The sequence below is a fragment of the Lethenteron reissneri genome, chromosome 7 (genome assembly GCF_015708825.2).
Source record: "Lethenteron reissneri isolate LAM-NWPU_2019-01 chromosome 7, ASM1570882v1, whole genome shotgun sequence".
Taxonomy (NCBI): domain Eukaryota; kingdom Metazoa; phylum Chordata; class Hyperoartia; order Petromyzontiformes; family Petromyzontidae; genus Lethenteron; species Lethenteron reissneri.
In genome coordinates, this window is record NC_083785.1 from 6,348,546 (window position 1) to 6,369,159 (window position 20,614).

At 52.6% G+C, this 20,614-nt stretch overlaps 2 protein-coding genes across 5 annotated transcripts in view; one reads left to right on the forward strand and one right to left on the reverse strand.

The window, feature by feature from the left end:
- The first annotated feature begins 4,250 nt into the window (after positions 1-4,250).
- On the forward strand, positions 4,251-13,293 carry LOC133357093 (glucagon-1-like). The gene is made up of 6 exons (XM_061574876.1): positions 4,251-4,380; positions 6,455-6,563; positions 7,551-7,724; positions 9,426-9,566; positions 11,816-12,019; positions 12,754-13,293. The coding sequence occupies exons 2-6, from the start codon at positions 6,457-6,459 to the stop codon at positions 12,776-12,778; spliced, it is 651 nt and encodes a 216-aa protein (XP_061430860.1). The 5' UTR covers positions 4,251-4,380; positions 6,455-6,456; the 3' UTR covers positions 12,779-13,293.
- A 2,441-nt stretch (positions 13,294-15,734) lies between these two features.
- The window catches only part of LOC133356531 (low-density lipoprotein receptor-related protein 2-like), a 69,962-nt gene continuing 65,082 nt past the window's right edge, over positions 15,735-20,614 (reverse strand). For all 4 annotated transcript variants that reach the window (XM_061574108.1, XM_061574118.1, XM_061574100.1 and 1 more), the window contains one exon: positions 15,735-20,614. This exon is cut by the window's right edge and continues 1,418 nt beyond it. The gene's annotated coding sequence lies outside the window, so the exon portion shown is untranslated.

Genomic DNA, 20,614 nt, shown 5'->3' on the forward strand with positions numbered 1-20,614 from the left:
CAACACCTGAAGAGGCCACCTGTCACCTACCGCCCATCAACCGTCACCTATCACCTGCAGCCCCCACACCGGCACCACTTCCACGACCACCCCCGTCCGGTCCAACACGTTAAACACCGCGCATCGCCGCTTTAATTGCGCGGGGTGTGCGTTTGGTTTGTCACGCTCGATGGACTTCCTCCTCTTAAGTCCGTTCTCGTTTCCACTGCGATAAGTCCGCGATGCGAGGGGGCCAGTCAATGAACTGTGCGGAGAGAGCGAGCGAGTTCAGCGAGCGAGCCCGCCAGTAATTGTCGAGGTCTGGAGGGCACGTGGCTTTAAGTGGTGATTCATGCCCCCTTCCGATGGACGACGGCGTCTGTGGCCCAGACCGAGCGGTGGGGTTGGTAAACCGCAGGGAAGGCCAGGGACAGGGGTGGGAAGTTTAAGGTGCAGCCCTGCAATAGTCTTGCTCATGCTACTGCTGGCGGAAAGGACATCCCACCAGGGGGAGCTCTAGAACGCCCCTCGAGTCTGCAGGAGTATTTTGGACTCCTCTTCTCACGTTCAGCCCAACGATTTGGCAGTGGATGGGAGTACCCACATCTTGCCCCGCCACACGCCACCTGCCCATCACTTATCTTGTGCTCCGTTAAGAGGCAGAAACGGAGTAAAATATTAAGTTAAAAGGGTCTTGATGGAATGAGCCACTGGGTCCTTTTCTGTTTGCACATAGTCACATAGTCACTTTAAGATGTTGTCTTGTTCATGTTCTTTGTTTGTTGCGCTTGCACCCGATTCAAGAGCCGAATGGCTCACAGGGCTATACCAAATAAATGAAACTGAAAAAAACTGAAAGTGAAAAAACAGTGGGATATCAGTCGTCCTAAACCCAAACTAGGCAGACACTCTCGCCGGCTCACCACAGCTTATCCCGGCCCGAACGGGGTTGGGTCATCTTGATTAAAAAAAAAACTAAATAAAATAGCGGACGTCTCCTTGACCTATCGATTTTCTTCACATGTAAATAAATCAATATGTACACAACCAATCAGCTACAGGGCCTTCTGGAAGTGCGAAAATTGATTCAAGACGAGCAAAATTCCTGACCGGGTTCGATCCAGAGTGTGGAAGCAATACCTTTAATGTGAAGGTATACGAGGGCGAGTATGGCATATTTAATTCGTAATTTACATTCTGCACAACGACTACCGATTATCTTGAGTCATTAACAACGTCTGCGAGTTTCTGTCTCCCAAGGGTGTGTATGTATGCGGCGTGACCAGTCTCTTGTCAAAAATATTTTGCCCATTTCGAGTTTTTTTCTCATCTGAAAATTATAATAATTAACCATAGTGATGATAATATGGGAGTTTGTTGGAGATAATGGTCTGGGGTATTCACAAGCTGGTATGACTTGTCACATTTCCATTTAGAAAAAAAAAACATGAACAGACAAAGGTCTGTCTGATTATTTTATTATCATTTTAAAAACATAAATACCGCAGTAAGAGCCTCACGACACGAGTTCAATTCCGCGCCACGAATACCATCAGTCCCCGCACCTCCGATCAGCACGGCTGGCTCCGTACGGTGCGGAAGAAGTTCATCACACATGCATCGGTGGCGATTGATATCTAAACTGATCCCCCCCCCTCCCTTTACAAACCCGTACGAACCAACGCGGTGAATGAAGTGTTTTAGAATCGCCGTGGCACAATTACTAAAGTGCCATTTGCAATTTTCCAAGTCATCAATCATGGTCATCTCTTATCTTCCGCGCCAGCGTCATCTCCTCCACCCCCCATCAACCCCCCCCCTCCGTGCCCCCACCCCCTATCCTCCCCCATTCCCCCCAGTTGGCCTTCCCCCAGATGCCCCAAACTTCACCTCATGCAATAAGCATCCGCCGCCTGTGCTCCGTGGCCTAGTCCACGCACCCTCCCGTGCCCCAAGTTCATCCTCGTTAACGTGAACGCACCGCGCCAACGAGATCTCGCAACACGTTTACACGTCGCACCAGGTACTCGTTTAAGGCTGAGTCGACCTAAGAGAGGCCCCTGAGCCAGTTCAGATACAGCACCGATGCTGGCAGTGAGCGGGATTCGAACTTGGATCACCGGGTCCTGAGCGCAATATGGTAACCACCAATACGTAACTTCCGCTCCACTGTACACAAAAAATGCAAAGATCCCCAATGTAGCCTTACAAGACGGTCGGGGCAAGTGCTGTTAGCGAGTGTGACCCAACACGCCGGCACGGCGCACGAGAAGGGGTAGTGTGGTCAGCACCACACGCGGCCGCCTTTGTCTCCACAGTGGCGATGTTTCCACATCGCACTCGATAATCGTTTAAGGCTGAGTCGACCTAGTGGAGGGCCCAGGAACCGGCACACACACGTATATATACATCGCACGCAGACATTCTAAGCGCCACCTCTTTAGGCATGCTTGCTCGATGAATCATGCACACAAAGACAAAGATCCCCCGTATAGCCTGAACAGACTGTTGGGGCAAGTGCTGTTAGCGAACACCTATAAAGGCCAGCACGGCACACGAGGGAGTTGGTGGCCAATACCAGTGGCAATGTTTACGCATCAGGTACTCATTTGAGGCCAAGTCGACCTAGGGGAGGCCCATGACCGGTTCAGATAATCGTCACTGTGTTGGCTGTGAGCGAGAATCGAACCCGGGACGCTTAGTAGCGCAGCGTAGCGCTATATCCGCTACACTACCGCTCCTCATGCACACTCACGCACTCGCACACACACACACCCAGAGAGGGCAAATACCCCATGTATTTATGACAAAGAGTTGTTTGCGAGCACCCATTAAGGCTGAAATGTCCAACGAGGGTGTAATTGTAACCGGCACCGCACCCTGTCGCCTTTTGTCTCTCCATTGTTCCATGCTCGCTCGTCTGAGGCTAAGTCAACCTCGGAGGCAATGACCAAATCATCTGGGGCTAAGTCAACCTCGGAAGCTATGACCAACTCATCTGAGGCTAAGTCAACCTCGGAGGCAATGACCAAATCATGCTGAGGCTGAGCCAACCTCGGAGGCTTTGACCAAATCGCCCGGATTGCGCCAGAACTCACCGGATGCCGGAGGCTAAGCAGGTCTTGAGCCTGGTGAGTGCCTGGACGGGCAATCACCGTGCACTCCGTGCCAATGATTTGGAGCTGCTGCTGCTTCGTTGGTAGTGGTGCGCAGGCACGAACAAAACTGAACATATTCGTCAAGAACAACACTGTGCGTGGCCCTAACAGGAAAACATATACAATAGGCGACGTTTCTGGCAATGGGCCATCACCTTCACAGCACATAGGCCAGGGAGGCAGATGTTTTAATCTATAATAGACAGGCGTTGTAGGCTGATGTTGGTGCAACACAGTGCGTTGTTGTGCTGTGCTATGCTGCTGTGTTTACACCCCCCCCCCTTCCTCCTCTTTCACCAACTGACCACCGTGGTGAAGTATAGTCAAACAGCCCGCACGGCCCAGGCCACGTCCAAGACGCCAGTGACAAGGCGGTGTTGACCCTCGCCGGGAATCTAACCCGAGTTGGTTGTCGCGTTTGCGTGCCGGGTTCCCAATTAAGGCCGAGTCGACCTAGGGGGGGGGGGTGACGGCCTGAGCGCGAATGGAAATTAGGTTCACGGGGTTCGGAGTGCGATGTGCAAACACACCATGCTCCACCCCCACACACAAAGATGGTCATATAGCCTAAACGGACTGTCGGGGCAAGTGCTGTTAGCGAGTAGCACCTATCAAGGCCGGCACGGCCACACGAGGGGTGGGTGGCCAGCAACCACGCCCGGCCGTCTTTGTCTCTCCCAGTGCCGATGTTTGCTACACACCGCGCCGGGTACTCATTTAAGGCCGAGTCGACCTAGGGGAGGCCCAGGACCGACTTACATATTCGTCACTGATGTTGGTGTCCAGACACAGAACTCGGCGTTCCCCCACCCACCCACCCCACCCACCCACCACCCCCACCACCCTCTCTTCGCCCCTTTTCTCCCCCACCCTCTCCTGATCCCTCCCCCCCAGGTCCCCCCCCCCAGCCCCCCCCCCACCACCACCACTCTCTTGTCGCCCCTCTTCTCCCCCACCCTCTCCTGACCCCCCCTACAGGTGCATGCCGCGTGACAGATTTTGTTCGGGTCACCATGGCGGGCGGGGGGGGGGGGTCAGGTAGACGCGGGCCGACCCGCAGCGCGTATATAACGTGCAGCCGCCTGCCAGTGGCATGACATACAACCAGCCAGCCTTCCTCATCCAGATACCCAACTCTTAAGGGGCCACACGCCACCACCGCCACCACCGCCACCACCGCCACCACCGCCACCACCACCGCCGGCTTCCTGCTCGCAACGCCGCCTTGACAAGTCGGAACGAGGTAAGGGGGCACCACGCTCCCCCGCTCTCCCACCCCCGTGGGAGACGTTCGACTTCACCTCGTCTCCCGGGGTGCGCGTCTTACTTTCACGGGAGCGTCTTCCGTTTGGAGGAATACGGCACCACGCGCATGCTAAATACGAGATAATGGGGAGAAATTGTAGAGGAGGTAATCACTTACCAATCTAAGAAAAATGTCGAAAATCTCCGCATCGTTTCCACACTGTTCAGTCACGTGCTTAGAAGAGAGTAACGAGGGGTCCCCAGTGGTAATCATCGGGGCATCTCTAAATGGATAATCGTAGAATGATTACGAGGCTTAATTGATTAATTGGCGTGCTTTGATTGAGCAAGGGGCACACCTGTGAGTCGTCTCTCCTGCACTGAAGGACCGAGAAAATTGGATTTGCTTTGTTTACGTTTGCGCAAGTCGATTCATTTTACAGTTTATTTTTGGACAGAGAGAAAACAAAATACGTAAGTGAAATGATCCGCGAGCTTCCGATCTCAATAATGTACGAGAGCTCACCGCTGGCGAAAGGGAATTGGCCAAGCGTGCCAATGTAGCAGGACCCTTCTGATAACGCAAGTTTTGAGACTCATCGGTGAGGCTCTTCCTGTGAGAATTATATAACCATCATCGTGTGTGGGACAAGGTATAATCTTCACCGAAGGTGGTTAATCCATCTGGCCACGAAACCCACTGTGATCGTGAGTTTACCGAGAACGAGGAAGGCTCTGATCTTAAAACGCGATGGCGAGATGTTGATTCCGTCGCCTGGTTTGCAGGAGGTCATGGGGGGTTCGATCCCGACCCTGACGCCTGCGATATATGTGGAGTTTGTGTGTCTCTCTCCCCGCGGCCGTGTGGATGTTTTTTCTCCGGGTCCTCCGGCTTTCCTTCCCTCCACATTTAGAAACGTGCGTTTATAGTGTTTGCCTGCTCAACATTTTCCCATGGCAAGCCACGTCGTTGAGCTATCATTTGCGATAGCTTGGTCGCTTCTGAAACATACATATACAGCTCAGTCGGCCCACACCTGGTAAAATAAAAATAGTTTCGCTTAAACAAACAGAACGCGACGACTCATCTTGCATGCCGCACGCGCTCAACTTCGACGCTGTCATCCGTCACTCCGTGCGTGCAGTGCAGATGAGAGCGAGATAATTAATGACAACACTCATCATCATCATCACACTGCAGGTATGAATACTTTCATCGAATAATATTTGTTCATTCGAGTAAAAAAAACTTTGGAAAAATCTATTAGACTACTAGGCAAATCTTCTTGATGAAAAACGAAAATGTACACACAAGACGCAAATAAAATGTTTCATCGTGCCATCATTATCTCATCGTCCGACCGGCGGATTCATAGCGCAATGCGCACACCACTACGCCACAGCTCCGTCCGATCGCAACATAAAACACTCCTTAAGATCAAGTTCGCCAAACGTCTCAATTCACTACCTTCCTGAAAGAGACCAAATTACTGCCTCTTGTGAATGGCATCAATTTGTTGATGGTATCACCAATAAAACGTTGTCAAGGAAAGGCAAGGATAAGATAACTGGACCACGATTCACCCTGGCCATTCCTCAACATCCACGGTGCCCGACTGATGAGTCGCAAGGTCAAGATGAGACAATGGGATCGGCTGGGGTGGAATGGAACGCGAGCGTGGGGGACCCAACCTTGAGCAAGGTTCCACCAACTTACGAGTTGGGAAAAGGAAGGGGAAAACCAACGAGCAGGTGGTGGGAGAGACTGGGAGGGCAGCTCGTGGAGGGCGCTGCGTGTCGACTGGACATCTGTGAAAAAGAGCTTTATAGCTCATCGGATTTTTGCAGTATATATACCGATTCTGATACTGCTGCTGTGGGGGGTGGGGGCGGTCGAGGGCAGAAAGCGTTGGCGACAAAAAAAGCGGTGGCGCCATCGACGGCGTTGGCTCCCCACGACGACCTCGCAAGACAGTGAATGACAGAATATTTGTCAAAAGCATCTCAGAGTGAGATATTAATGCGAAATATGTATCTACCCCCCCCCCCCCACCACCACCGCTTCACCACAGCCATGGTCAGCATCACGCGCACGGCGCTGGGAAGCATTCTGCTCATCAGCATTGCGCTGCCCCGCGCAGTCTCTTCCTCGCCCGTGTTCGAGACCTACAGCTACGACAGGTGAGTCGCGGCGCGGGGGGGGGGGGGGCAGAGGGCGCAGACCAAGACACAGGCACGCGCACAGACGTACAAAAGACAAAGATCCCCCGTGAAGCATTAACAGACTGTTGGGACAAGTGCTTTTAGCGAGTAGCAGCACCTATTAAGGCCGGAATGGTACATGAGGGGGTGGGTGGTGAGCACCACGCCAGACCGCCTTTGTCTCCCCAGTGGAGATGTTTGCAACACCGCACCAGGTACTCATTTGCGGCTGAGTCGACCTAGGGGAGGCTCAGGACCGGTTCAGATAATCGAATTTATCCCAGGTCGCCGGGTTCAGGGCGCAGCGCGCTAACCGCTACACTACCGCTCCCAAAACACACATGCACCCACCCACACACGCACCCACACGCACCCACACACACACACGCACCCACACACACACGCACGTGCTCAGGCGCAGGAGAGCGGATGCCCATCGCTGCAGGAAGCTAGACGGGTTATGAGTTACATCGCGGGGCCCGAACAGGCGGCGACGGCTCGGGGCCGCGAGGAGTCGTGCCCTTGACCCAGCCAGTGCAAAAAGTAATTGTTTTGCATAGGATGATGGTGGTGGTGATGATGGTGATGATGGTGATGATGGTGATGATTGTGATGATCATGGCGATGATGATGATGGTGGTGGTGATGGTGGTGATGATGGTGGTGGTGATGATGGTGATGATGGTTGGTGGTGGTGATGGTTGGTGGTGGTGATGGTGGTGATGATGTTGATAGTGATGATGGTGATGATGGTGATGATGTTGATAGTGATGATGATTATGGTGGTGAAGATGGTGGTGATGATGATGATCATGGCGATGATGATGGTGGTGGTGGTGATGGTGGTGATGATGTTGATAGTGATGATGGTGATGATGTTGATAGTGATGATGATTATGGTGGTGAAGATGGTGATGATGATGATCATGGCGATGATGATGGTGGTGATGATGATGATGACCGCAGCGTTCCCGCGGAGGAGGCGCGGGTCGAAGAGGCGGAGCCCTCCTGGTCAGAGGCGGAGGCGAGGAACGCGAAGAGACACTCGGAGGGGACGTTCACGAGCGACTACAGCAAATACCTGGACACGGTGCGAGCCAAGGACTTCGTGCACTGGCTCATCGGCACCAAGAGAGGCCGGTAAGGACACCACCACGAGACCCCCCCCGCCCCGCCCCCCGCGGTCCCTCTCTCGGGGGGGGGGGGGGGGCGTATACAGGGCCGGATGAACTCAGAGGCGAGGGGGGAGGGGGTTAGAGGCTGTAGCCCAGAACCTCGGAATGAAGGACCCAGAATAAAACTATATATTTTTTAAACTATTTTCTTTTATCTTGCCAGGTAAATCCCACTAAGCTAATAGCTTATTTTTCAGCAGCGACCTGGCAACGCGAATAATAGCTCAACGAAGTGGCTTATCATCACGTGCAAATTGATGTCAGCCAAATCCCCTAACACACGTGTGTTTAGTCTAATTGTGGACGGTAAAAACCGAAGGACCGGGATAAAAAAAAATTCCAGGCGACCACGGGGAGAGAGACACGCAAACTCCAAATAATACAGCAGCAGGCGTCAGGGTCGGGATCGAACCCACGTCCTCCTGCATGGCAGGCGATGTAGTTAACATCTCCTAGCCACCGTAATGATGATGGTGAGAAAGAGAGAGACACGTAGGCTTTCGAGAACAATATCATCCATAAGCGTTTTGTTGGGTTAGATCGCGTAAATATATAAATGTGTCGTTAATTCTGGCTGTCGCCTGATGAAGCTAGTTGTAATTACTGGCGAAACGTCGTACTCAGACTGTAAATGTTGTGGCTTGGCTCTCCAACACACCGGTGTGCTGTACTAGTGACGAATTGGCCACGTCCTGTTTACGTGACAACCCTTACTAGTTGGCTGTGTCGAGTGGTGGCGGGTTTTAACGACACATTTATATATTTACGCGATCTAACCCATATATACAACAGGCGTCAAGGTCGGGATTGAACCCACGACCTCCTGTATAGCAGGCGAGGGAGTCAACATCTTCTAGCCACCAGGCAGCGCCTCCAGTCTAGAAAGCTCCTCTCGTATTGATCCGACAGGGCGATACCGATGGCGTGTTTGACATCGGGCACTGGTGATGGTGAAACAATGAAGGGAAGGAACTGAACATACATCATCAGACTCTGTATTGAGACTGCAGGAGGAATCCGATGAGCTATGAAGCTCTTGTTCATAGATGCCCCGCATGGGGCGGGTCAGCAGGTTTACAACAGCAAACAAATCACAACATACGAATACTTAATCAGTTATGTAAGTCCGATGTATCAAGCTTTGGCAAGGCAGCAAAAACAAGACCAAAGCAGTCCGAGACCACAACCAAGATACCACCACACACAGCAGGAGTCTCTCAATAAAAATGGCACGCGAACACTGCACTACTATCGATACACAGGTAAGGATCGATGTTCATAATCGCATCTATATATTTAAAAGGGTAATTTGTGAATATGTGTGTCTGTTCGAAATGTTTAGCATACTTCCCAACATGCAACAAAGTTAACATTTGGAATGTGGGTAGCTTCCAGACTGAACACAATGTAAAAAGTATAAAAGTAGACTTTTGTATTTGGGGGGAGGGGGCGCAATAATGGATATATTTTGCACGGCAAGTGAGCGGTGACGTCACATCTGTGATGTTACCCGCATGCGGCAGCGTCACGCATTGTGCATTCTGACGTCACGCAATCCAAGTCTCTGGCGACGCCGGGTAGTAGTGCTCGTTTACAATATAGAAGAGCCCCGTGCCCCTTGCCCCCTGCCCCCTGCCCCTAACTCCCCTCGTGGTGTCCACGTCAGAGCCCCAGCACGGCGGCAGGCGGAGGAGAAGCGCCACGCGGAGGGGACGATCGCGAGCGACTACAGCTCCGTGCTGGACGGGAAGGCGGCCAAGGACTTTGTCGACTGGCTCGTGAGGAACAGGGGCCGCGGCAAACGCGAGTACGAGACCGGAGAGCCACCACTCATCCTAGCTCCACCACTCTCCTAGCTCCACCACTCTCCTCGCTCCATCACCCCTCCTCGCTCCACCACTCTCCTCGCTCCACCACCACTTCTCGCTCCATCTCCTCGCTGCATCTCCGCGCTCCATCTCTTAGCTCCACCATTCTTCGCTCCATCTCCTCGCTCCATCTCCTCGCTCCATCTCCTCGCTCCATCTCCTTGCTCCACCACCTCTCGCTCCATCTCCTAACTCCACCACTTCTCGCTCCATCTCCTAACTCCATCACTCCTCGCTCCATCTCCTAGCTCCATCTCCCCGCTCCACCCCTTCTGACGCAATCTCCAAGATCTCTGCTCCTATCTTCGTCACACTTCACTCGGTCCGCCGGCTCACTGTAAAAGCTCCGTCTCCCAGCAACATCGCACCACGACCCACCACACCGAGCCCCACCTCCTGCCTCCACCACACTCCGCTCCATCTCGAGTCCTCTTGCGTTCTCAGCTGGTTAGACAAAATCCACTCGACTCCACTCCGTAGTTCCACAGCCAGCTGCGTTAGCCTGCTCAATCTGCCGCTCGATTTCCACCATCATGCTCTGTCAGCTGCTCCATCATCCTCACCCGATAAACGATCGGACAGACGATCGTATGCATCTGTTGTGTGCGTAAGAATCACTCTCAATCCACGAATCATGAATCATTAATTCAGCACCTCTACCGGGAGCTGTCCAGTGCTGAACTAGATTTGAAGCTTTCGTGACTGCAATGATTCATAATATTAGTTCTTTCGGTAAAGTCACGTAGGTAAAAAATGAAATAAAGATTAATAAAAATAAAACAATGAAAATCACGACGTTTCGGAGGCAACACAAGTCTCCGTCATCAGGTGTGACCGTTACAGCTAGTCACAGCTAGTCTGGCTGTGATTTTCATTGTTTTATTTTGTATTAATTTTTATTTCATTTTTTACCTACGTGACTTTACCGAAAGAACTAAGATTATCAGTGCTGAACTCTCGAATGGCGAAGCATGTGATGATTTATCGATTAAGATCAATGCGTCGATTAACACATGCTTCCCTTTTCAATGGACGGGCTTGTAAACAGCAGCCGAGGCATTTGGTGAGGCAGTGAACCCACTGCATACCGCGTGGTCATACTCTGCACACGCGGGGGGGGGGGGGGTATTATGACGTGAGGGGTGTCTGAGACGAACGTGATAACTCGCGAAACATCATTGTCCACAAGGCAGGCTTCGCTTGAGAGATGGATTAAGGAGACATGATAATAGGCAACGTTTAAATGTATCTGTGTTTTTAAGAAGAAGACGACGTGTTGTTATTTGAACCGCATGGTGGAACCCCGGGGATCCCCAATAAACAGAAGTCAAAATCTAAATTATATATATTTTTGGCGACTCCGTCCCACCGCGCACGTAAACGCAGCGAGACCCACCAGAAATCAATCCTCTCGTTCTTCACCCAGCAGCACTCATCGTTGACAAAATTGCCGTAGTCATAAACACAACTTTAAAACGTTTTATTAGAGCATCGTGTAGAGCTTGTCGAGAGGAATAGAGCACAGTATCGTTCGCCTTCAACAGACATAAATTGACGTCGCAACGCAGTTGATGCGAGAGCCGGGGGCTTATGGGACCCCGGGGGATTATGGGACCCCGGGGTCCCCGCCATAAGCTTTGTTTTGGTTGCACCGCTTCTAACGGCAGCTGCACCACAAATGATAGCGCGGTGTGCGCCGAAATGACGAAATCAAACAAAAACTGTCGGTCGAGTGACGCAGCGAAGCTCACGATGGTCGTCTCGGTGTGTGCCGGGCGGCTCGTCACGTGCTCCCAGAACGCACGATTCGAGCGACGTTTAATTCGAAGGCGGTGACGCGTCGTGAAATGACGCCATTCACATTTGGAATTCACACAGCCTGTGTCGGAGGCCCCATTATTCACGCCTTGTATATGAATGTCACAAGCCCTGGAAACAATCTCTGTCGTATATTAAACTCGCAATTTTAATATTCGGAGCTGGAAGTGAACCGATCCAGCCCATCCCTTCCATGCCTCCCTACCATCATCCCTCTCACATCCACCAGCCCTACAAGGTCCGCCCGTCCCTCACATTAATTCCACTCCAATGTCTTCCCATCCCTCCCAATCCCCCCTACCCCTCCTATTCTTCCCATCCCTCACAATCACTTCTACCCCTCCTATTCTTCCCATCCCGCGGGCCCCAGGCTCCTGAGCGATCAGGACGCGATGCTGGACTCGGCAGCCCTGGGGGGCGCGGAGGAGGAGAAGGAGGGGGAGGAGGAGGAGGTGGTGGGGCCCATGCCGAGGGTGAGTCCCGATTCGGCGGAGCTGAGCTTCATCCTGGAGCAGCTGTCCACGCAGCAGCTCATGCGGCTCCTGCAGAGCAGCGGGGGGCCCTGCGAGCCCTCGTGAGTGCCCCCACCTCCCCCCATCGCACAGGGAGCACCCCACTTGCTACGCGTCTGTCTGCGTGTGTGTGCATCTCCATAGGTGCTACTCGCAAACAGCACTTGCCCCAACAGTCTGTGAAGGCTACACGGGAGATCTTTGTATTTGTGTCCATCTCCAAGTGCACCTAGCATGGCACAAGCGCCCTGGGTGACGAGTGATGAATGTGCGGCTGTCATTGTGGTTGGTGTGTCAATCTCTCTCTCTGTCCCTGTCGTCGTCTGTCTGTGTTGGCGAGTCTCCGTCTCTTGGCGTGTATTTACGCGCCTGTTTCTCGGTGTCGAACTCCCGGAGTCTTTGCGTGTTAAACAAAAACTAAAGCCCCCCCCCCCCCCAAAGGCGTCGATGATCGCAGCGGAGCGGAATGCGTCGAATCTCGTCACACCTGGGTGAGCCGAGCGGGGCGGGGGGGGTGCTTGAGCCTGGATCGTGATTGGATGGCGCGAGGCCATCGCGCACGTGCCGTCGCTGCGGGGCAGCAGAGGGCAGTACGGCGACATCCATTGTTGTACTCCACTTCTACGATCCCGCGACCGTTTCTCGCCGCCTCCATTGACGGCGTGGGTGAAGTGTGGTCAAATAAGCCTCCGCATGGCGCGGAGAGGAGTCACAAAAGGGCTTTGTATGCATCGACTCGTTCCGTCTCGGGGCAGTCGGACGTTGATCTCTCGCCCCCTTTGTCGTTCGTTCGCAGGAGTCGTGGCGCCTTCGCAGACTGACTCGGCCCCGGCACCGCAACGTCCAAAATTGCTCCGTTCCCCACGCTTCAACTGTCCCCCCCCCCTTCCCCCGCCAACTTCGAGATCACTCGCCGATATTGCTGACACACACACACACAGCTCGCTCGTTCACTACCACTCCTAATCAATCTTTATTGATAATATTCTTATGGCTTCATTAAATAAAAGGCGTGAAACTGCCTTTGTCTAAATCTAGCCTCATAGCGGCTCCTTCTTGGTGTGCTCTGTGTACATTGCACCTACGCCCAGCCGCCTTTGTCTCCCCAGTGCTGATGTTTACACACACATAACACTAATCGCACAAAGCAATTATTGAAGTCTACGTCGATCTAGGGGAGGCAGGGGACAAGGTCTGATATCATTCGCCGGTGATGTTAGCCATGGTCAGGAATCGAACTCTGATCGGTGGGCTTGGAGAGGAATGCGCTAACCGCTGCGCTACCGCCCCCACACACACACACCTGTAATGCGTGGCTAGCAGGTGTGGTACTCATGATTCTAATAAAGTATTTTTTAATTATGACTCGCGTGTACCGGACTACTTGTGTGCAGATCTGTCAAGATCGCAACGGGGGCATTTCTGGCTAAACCCAACCAGCGATGAAGCGCCGCGGAGAGGCAGTGATGGTGGTAGCTGGATTGTTATTTCGCGAGAGACGTGATGGCGACGATTTTGGGATGGGGAAGGCCTGAGCTCGAGTCCAGCAGTGGATAGATCACGGCTGGTGATGATCACGATAAGAGGTTTTAGGCTTAGTGGCCGAATCAGGATGCGAATCCACGCAGCCTTGTCTGACGTGGTGAAGTATGATTTGACCCAAAACGCGTCTCGTCCCACGGCCACCCCCTCACGATGTTCCCTCTCGCACCGAAACTCTACCACTCTCTACCAAGCCCCCATCCCATCCCCCCTCCCCCCGTGCCCCCTAAACCTCACCCGGTCACTTCGCCTCGGCTTAATGATGCCTCTCAGCTTTGACGGATCGCACTTTGACAGCCGCCGTGGCACGAACCCCCCCCCCCCCCACCCATTGCTCTTCCTGCCCCTGCCACCAGGTGTCGTGCGTAATGAGAACCGGTTCGTAACTCGAACTCGGACCCGTCACACTCCGTTTGCGCCCTCTTCACACCGCGTCCAAATTTGGGATCCGGCGACAAACGCGCGCGTGCAGCCTGCGTCGTGGTGACGCAGTCAATGGCACGCTTAATGAGCTATGCGGATGACGGACGTCTAGGGACCTACATTGCTGTGACAGCTGGATTAATTAAATGCTCAATTAATCGACACGTGAAATTACACAACACCCCCCCACCCACCCATCCACCCTCACCACCACGTGGCATCGAAGGGACCTTAATGACGGAGCCACGGAATAAAGGCAGAGCCGAAATGTTCAGTCACGTGGGCCCTGTCATTGTCACATGCCACGTGTTCTTAATTGGCTGTTTTGTCCTCATTATAAAACAAAAACATGAAAGCATTTCATGCGGCGGGGTGGAAGGATCGCAGAGACGCTATCGAGAATGCAACACGGCAGCCAAGTAGACGACTGGACAGCAAATGGTGGGTTCGTGAATCCGTCTGTGTGGATGGTTGAGCGTTATCTCATTTTCGTGGCGGATTTTCTCAGGATGCTCCCACTTTCCTCCCACAAGAAGCAGCACACCCCTTTCTTTTTTAGAGGGTCAATCCCGATCTGAACGCAGGATGCTTCTGAATAAAGTCTCCAGACTGAGGCTTTCCGAGGCGAATAATTGGCATAAAATAATAATTGTCAAATTGTGGTGAATGGCGCGGTACACCGCTCTTAATGTGCAGCCAGCTGAGTGGACATTGCCTGGTCACATCATGCAGGTCACATCATGACTCACACTTATTGGCCATGTAAATAAAGCAGTGCCACCGATTTGACACTTCAGGTGGTACACGTGTGTATTCCCTGTCCCAGGGACTAACAGCGCCCTACCACTAATGACGCTGCGTCTCACGGGACAGAACGGTCTCGCGGTGGCTAGAGCATCGCGATACGCACTCGGCGACCCGAGTGGCGAGTCATATCTGACGCGACTCCGCGTGCCCCATCACGAGCGTGACAAAACACGGCCAAACAACCCCGAGCATTGAATTGATCCAGGCCTGTGCATTTTTGCTACAATTCTAAATGTGTAAACAAATAACTGATGCTGCTGCTGCTGCTGTTTGAGTGATCACGCATAATTTAAAATACGTTTGTTACATGTCAATGCAAAGTGAAAGCTGCTGCTACTGCTACGGCTCTTGTGGCATCATGGAACACGAGGGGATGGGAATTAAATACTCGATGACGCTAGCAGCCGCATACCAAAAATATTCATCTTGCCGAGAGCCACGAGGCACATTGAGTCGCGAGGAGCGGGTCACAAGCGGTGGTCACGTGGTGTGGTCATGCGGCCGTGTAGTTTTTAATTTTAGAAATCTGTGGAAGCCTCCCGGGAGTATTCCTGTCTGGCACCGCTGCCACGCACAAGTGCCACGGCCTGTTCCCGCAGATTTTTTTTTCTTGAAGTTCAATTGACGGGTTAAGAATTATAGCTGCGTCTCCGTCGAGTTGCGTCAATTTGACCACCACCAATTATGATATTATGTTTATACTGTATACTAATGTGTGCTTATATAGTACTGTAGCGTCATTTGTACAACTAAATATCGCAATTATGTGCAATCCGCAGCACGCGGAGACGCGTAGATTAATGTGTTGCATGCCAATTATGATGAGTGTTTATACGTGTGGGAGGAAACGAAGCACCCGGTTCAATTAAAAAAACAATGTCAACACAAAGGGTGAATGTGAGATGGAGAAAATGGAAAATTCTCGTCTCGGCAAAGCGGTTTTTTTTCCAATCACGTAACTTTGTTTTTAAAAGAACAAAACACACCCCCTTGTCCGCCACGGTGTTCAGAGGGCTCGTGTTTATTCCAGTCGGGTCATTTCTGACAGTTACGATGATGATGATTCTGTTGTTGTACACGAGAGAAGCGAGACGGAAAAAAAACCGAGGTTAAACCGAACACAATCACGTGGACGGGGGTTTCAAACGAGGATAATTGTCGGGAATAATTTGACCTCTCTCTCCGCAGCAGCAGCAGCAGCAACATCGCCGCGTGTGCCAATCAGGGCTAGAGGCGGGATTCGAAATAAACGCAGGACCGTTTGCGAAGACTTCTTTGAATTTCGGAGCGAAAATATGCTTTACCTTTACGTTAGCCAGAAGAGCGGCGATATTTCACAATCCCATTTGCCAAGAGAGATTTGGCAGGCATCCAAACAGAACCACACGTAACGAATAACAGACGCTGTGCGAATTTTAAACAAACAAACCGGACACGCGTGCAAATTCGAATCACTTCACACTGATGGCCTGGTTACCTTTGGCACAAATGGGGGCAATGAGCCAGCACTGCCCGACCAAAGGTGCTTGTATTGACCAAGGCTGCTACCTATGTTTCATATGGAACACTCCAGAACACACCTGTACAGGTCCTCTCAAAGTTCAAGACAAGTAGACGGAATGACCTTCATAAGCAGGTAAGCGCAGTAGATTCATGGCCACGGCTAACATCAGTGGCGAGTGATCTGTGAACCAGTTCTGGGCCTCTCTCCTTCACCAACTAGCACTGACCAGAATGGTGAAGCTATGGCCAATAAATGACCTATGCCGAACATGGGGGAGAGGACCTTCATCCACCATTTGATTGACAAAGGGATGTACGTTATTTATTAATTAAAGGCGCAATGAGAGATAATTCCACTTTGTCGCAGTAAAATAACGTCCAGAGCGTTGGGGAAATTCCACGGACAGCGCAATTCCAGAGGTGACGGCAGAAACGAGGTCTCAGCTCTCCGATGTACATTCGGGTTGCTCCGCGTGTTGTTGGACCTTAGGTCCGACGTTTCGTTCCACGTGCTGGGAAGCTTCTTCGCGATATACAATCGAGCCTAGCTGAGCACGTGGAGCGATGGCACCCCACGTGGTGGTGGTGATGGTGGCGATGGTGGTAGTGGCGATGGTGGCGGTGATGGTAGCGGTGATGATGGCGGTGATGGTGGCGGTGTTGGTGGTGGCGGTGATGGTGGCGGTGGTGGTGGTTATTGGTGGTGGTGGTGATGGTGGCGGTGGTGATGGTGGCGGTGGTGATGGTGGCGGTGGTGATGGTGGCGGTGGTGATGGCGGTGGTGGTGATGATGATGGCGGTGGTGGTGGTGATGATGGCGGTGGTGGTGGTGATGATGGCGGTGGTGGTGGTGATGATGGCGGTGGTGGTGGTGATGATGGCGGTGGTGGTGGTGATGATGGCGGTGGTGGTGGTGATGATGGCGGTGGTGGTGGTGATGATGGCGGTGGTGGTGGTGATGATGGCGGTGATGGTGGTGGTGGTGATGGTGATCGTGGGTTTGGTGCCGATCAACAACCCGAAAACACAGCGGAGAGACACACAGCGCTCTCGCGTGACAACTTGTGGATTGTTATTGTGTCAACGTTTTCAGATCGTTTACCTTCATTGAATATATCCTCTTTATTTCATAAGATGATTAATTTGGCCAGAACTGAGTCTAAACATGCGTGGAATTTCCCGTAAAATCGTTGTGACCTAAATTTAAGGGGGATTTTATCCAGATTTTTTCTACCACAAATCACCGCCATGAATAAAATGTACGACTGGGTCAAAGAACTCTGCTCAAGACAAACGGCGAAGACACGCCGACGCTCAAAAACACGGGCGGCAACTTCGCTTGCGGGGAGAGAGGAATCATTACTCACCAATGATAGACAAGAGATACACACAAATTACACCCACACACCGCAATCATGAACATAAAATAACTAAGAACCTGCTGTAAGGAGAGGACAACAGCAGCGACAGCGTTACGACTCGGCTGTCCGGCCTCGGCCAAGTGTGCCCAGGAACGAGGTCACCAACCAGCCCGCGGCGACGGTCGGCACGGACGGCAACGGGCCCGGGCTCAAGCACCCCCCCCCCCTCCGTCGCCCCCTTGAGGCCACGCGGAAAACCCCCGCAATGCTGTCCCACCTGCCCACCACTACAAATAACAAAGAGTCAACACGTTTGTCAATAGCGTTGCCCTGGAGAGGGTAAATGGGCGACGTTTCGGGGAGGGGTCCTTCTTCATAGCAGACTGAGATAGAGGCCAGATAAATTGAGCCTTGTATAGTCGGGAGACTGCGCGATACTCCACGGGAAAATAATGGAATACCAAAAATAACGGAATTCCAGAGAGCGACTTTGTATTGTCAGACGGAGGTACGAGGGGGGATACTGCACACTTGCGGAGCGAGGCTCACGGGAAGCCCCCCCCCCCCCCCCCCCCCCCCCACTGGCGCGACGGCTCCTCATTGGGGAAAAACCCCCAAGGTAGGAAGGCAAGAGGAAGACAAAGACGGAATTTGTGGTGGGTGCTGGGGCAGGGGAGGGGGGCGGATGATGTTGACAAGTGGACCGTGTGGAGGTGCTGGCACACGCTGACTCTCGACCTCCCCGAGATGAATGACTTCGTTGGACGCACGGTGCCCACCTGACCACCATTACAAACAGACCAGCCCGCAAGGAGGAGGAGGAGGAGCGGGTGGAGGTCGAGACGGGAGGAGGAGGAGGATTGGGGGCCAGGGTGGTGGTGAGCCAGACAAGGCTCGAGACTTATTGCACCAGGTTAACACGTGGTAGGCTTTCAAAACTTTTTGGAGATTAAATATATAAATGTGTCGTTAAATCCGCCACCACTCGACAGCCAACTAGTAAGGTTTGTCACGTAAACAGAACGTGCCCATTTGTTACTAGTACAGCACGCCGGTGTGTTGGAGACCAATCCACAGCATTTACAATCTGAATACGACATTTCACCAGTAATTACAACTAGCATCACCAGGCGGACAAATCTGGCTGTTCACCTGATGATGCTCGTTGTCATTACTGGCGAAACTTCGTACTCAGATTGAAAATGTTGTGGACTTACTCTCCAACACACCGGTGTGCTGTACTCGTAACGAATTGTGCATGTTCTGTTTACGTAACAACCCTTACTAGTTGGCCGTGTCGGGTGGTGGCGGGTTTAACGACACATGTATATGTTTACGCGATCTAATCCCAAAAAAAACCCGTAATATGGATTTATTGCACCACCCAGACGGACGAGGCCACCAAGTAAATATTCGCCGCAGCTGCTCAAACACGACGCAGGGCCCGAATTTCGGTGCGCGGTTACGCAACCACCTCCACCCTGCCGGGCGTCCGAGGTGCTGCGGACGGGGGGGGGGGGGGCGTGGGCAAATCTATTCTGTGGGGAGGGGGGTGTGGGGGGGGCAGATCTATTCTGTGGGGGGGGGGCAGATCTACTGTATTCTGTGGGGGGGGGGGGGGCACGCGAGATTCACTCCGGCGCAGTCAAGGGGTTGACTGTAAACGATGGGTATTAGAGTATGTTACGCGCAGGCCCTTGCCTTGAGCACATCGCAGTCCCTGATGATGAAATTGGGCGGTGTCCTAAAAATAACGCGATAACCCACAGCGCCGTACTGGCCGCAAAGCGTTGAGTTGAGAGAACGATGACTGAGCGGTCTGCAATCACGACCGTACCAAGCAATTCTCTTGTTAGTATCTCAAATAGCCCTTTGTCCTGGTGTCGAGATCAACTGGACACGGGAGGTGACGTATAAACATGACGTAAGATGATGATTATGACGCTGAGAAAATCGAATCATTCAATCATTGTACAGCCACGTGGGAAGATGACACCAAAACACAGGACCAAATGTGGCTTGTAAAAGTCTTCCAAATGAAGTTATAGCATGGGTACCTTAAACATTACACAGGTCAAAGCGGTTGTCCACAACGCCTCTCAAGTTCATTCGCCGTAGCTCACAAACATCGAGCAGCCTTTGCTTGCCACCTCCAACAATGTCAACAATGTCAGTCACGTGGCGAAACAAATTCAGCTTAACGGGTAGCTCAGCTCAACCTGCAATGACCCACGTGGTCATGCGAGAGCAACGTCTCGGGGGGTTCAGGGTCACCGCGAGAGAAGAGGCAGCCTGCCGGTACGGCACGAGGCCCCCCTCGCCTCCACTCACGGCACGGGCCCGTCGATCGGCGTTTCCAACGAGCCACGGGGTCACAAAATACCGCGACAAACACGGGGCACGAGACGACATTTCACGGATCGCGTTGAGCTTCACTCGCACACGCTGGCTGTTCAGAGACGTGTCTGTGAACACTTACAGACTGGGGAGGCCTTCGTCCAGCAGTGGAGTGGCACGAAGCAGAATCTTCGCGCTGCCTTGCTGTGTAAGCCCACCGCCCTCTCGGTTGCGAGGACCCACTACGCTGAGCAACAAGATGCCCGGCCAACACTTTCCCAAAAATCTCTTCCCTCCCCCCCACCGCGACATCTCATTTGCTACACGGGCACAACCTGTTCTGCAGGAACACCCTGCAGGCTGAGCTGCTCGGACTGCGGCGCGCATTGCTCCACTGAGTGGCGGTGTCAGTCAATTGGCAACGGCGGAGCGGACGCCGCCGTGTCGAGCCTCTCTGGTGGAACGCGCGCGGCGTGTGGCGTGTGGCTATCCCGAGACGCGTGGCCGAGATGACCGCGGCCGCCACTGCCACCGACGCATCCCTCAAACGTGACACGGTTCGAATCTTGTCTAAAATGTAAAATTGCAAACAATAAATGCCCATTTTTTTATTTCCCGAAAGTAAAATATTCCACCGTGATTTACCAACATTCCCGTGGTGTTGCAGCATCACGTGTGCGGTTG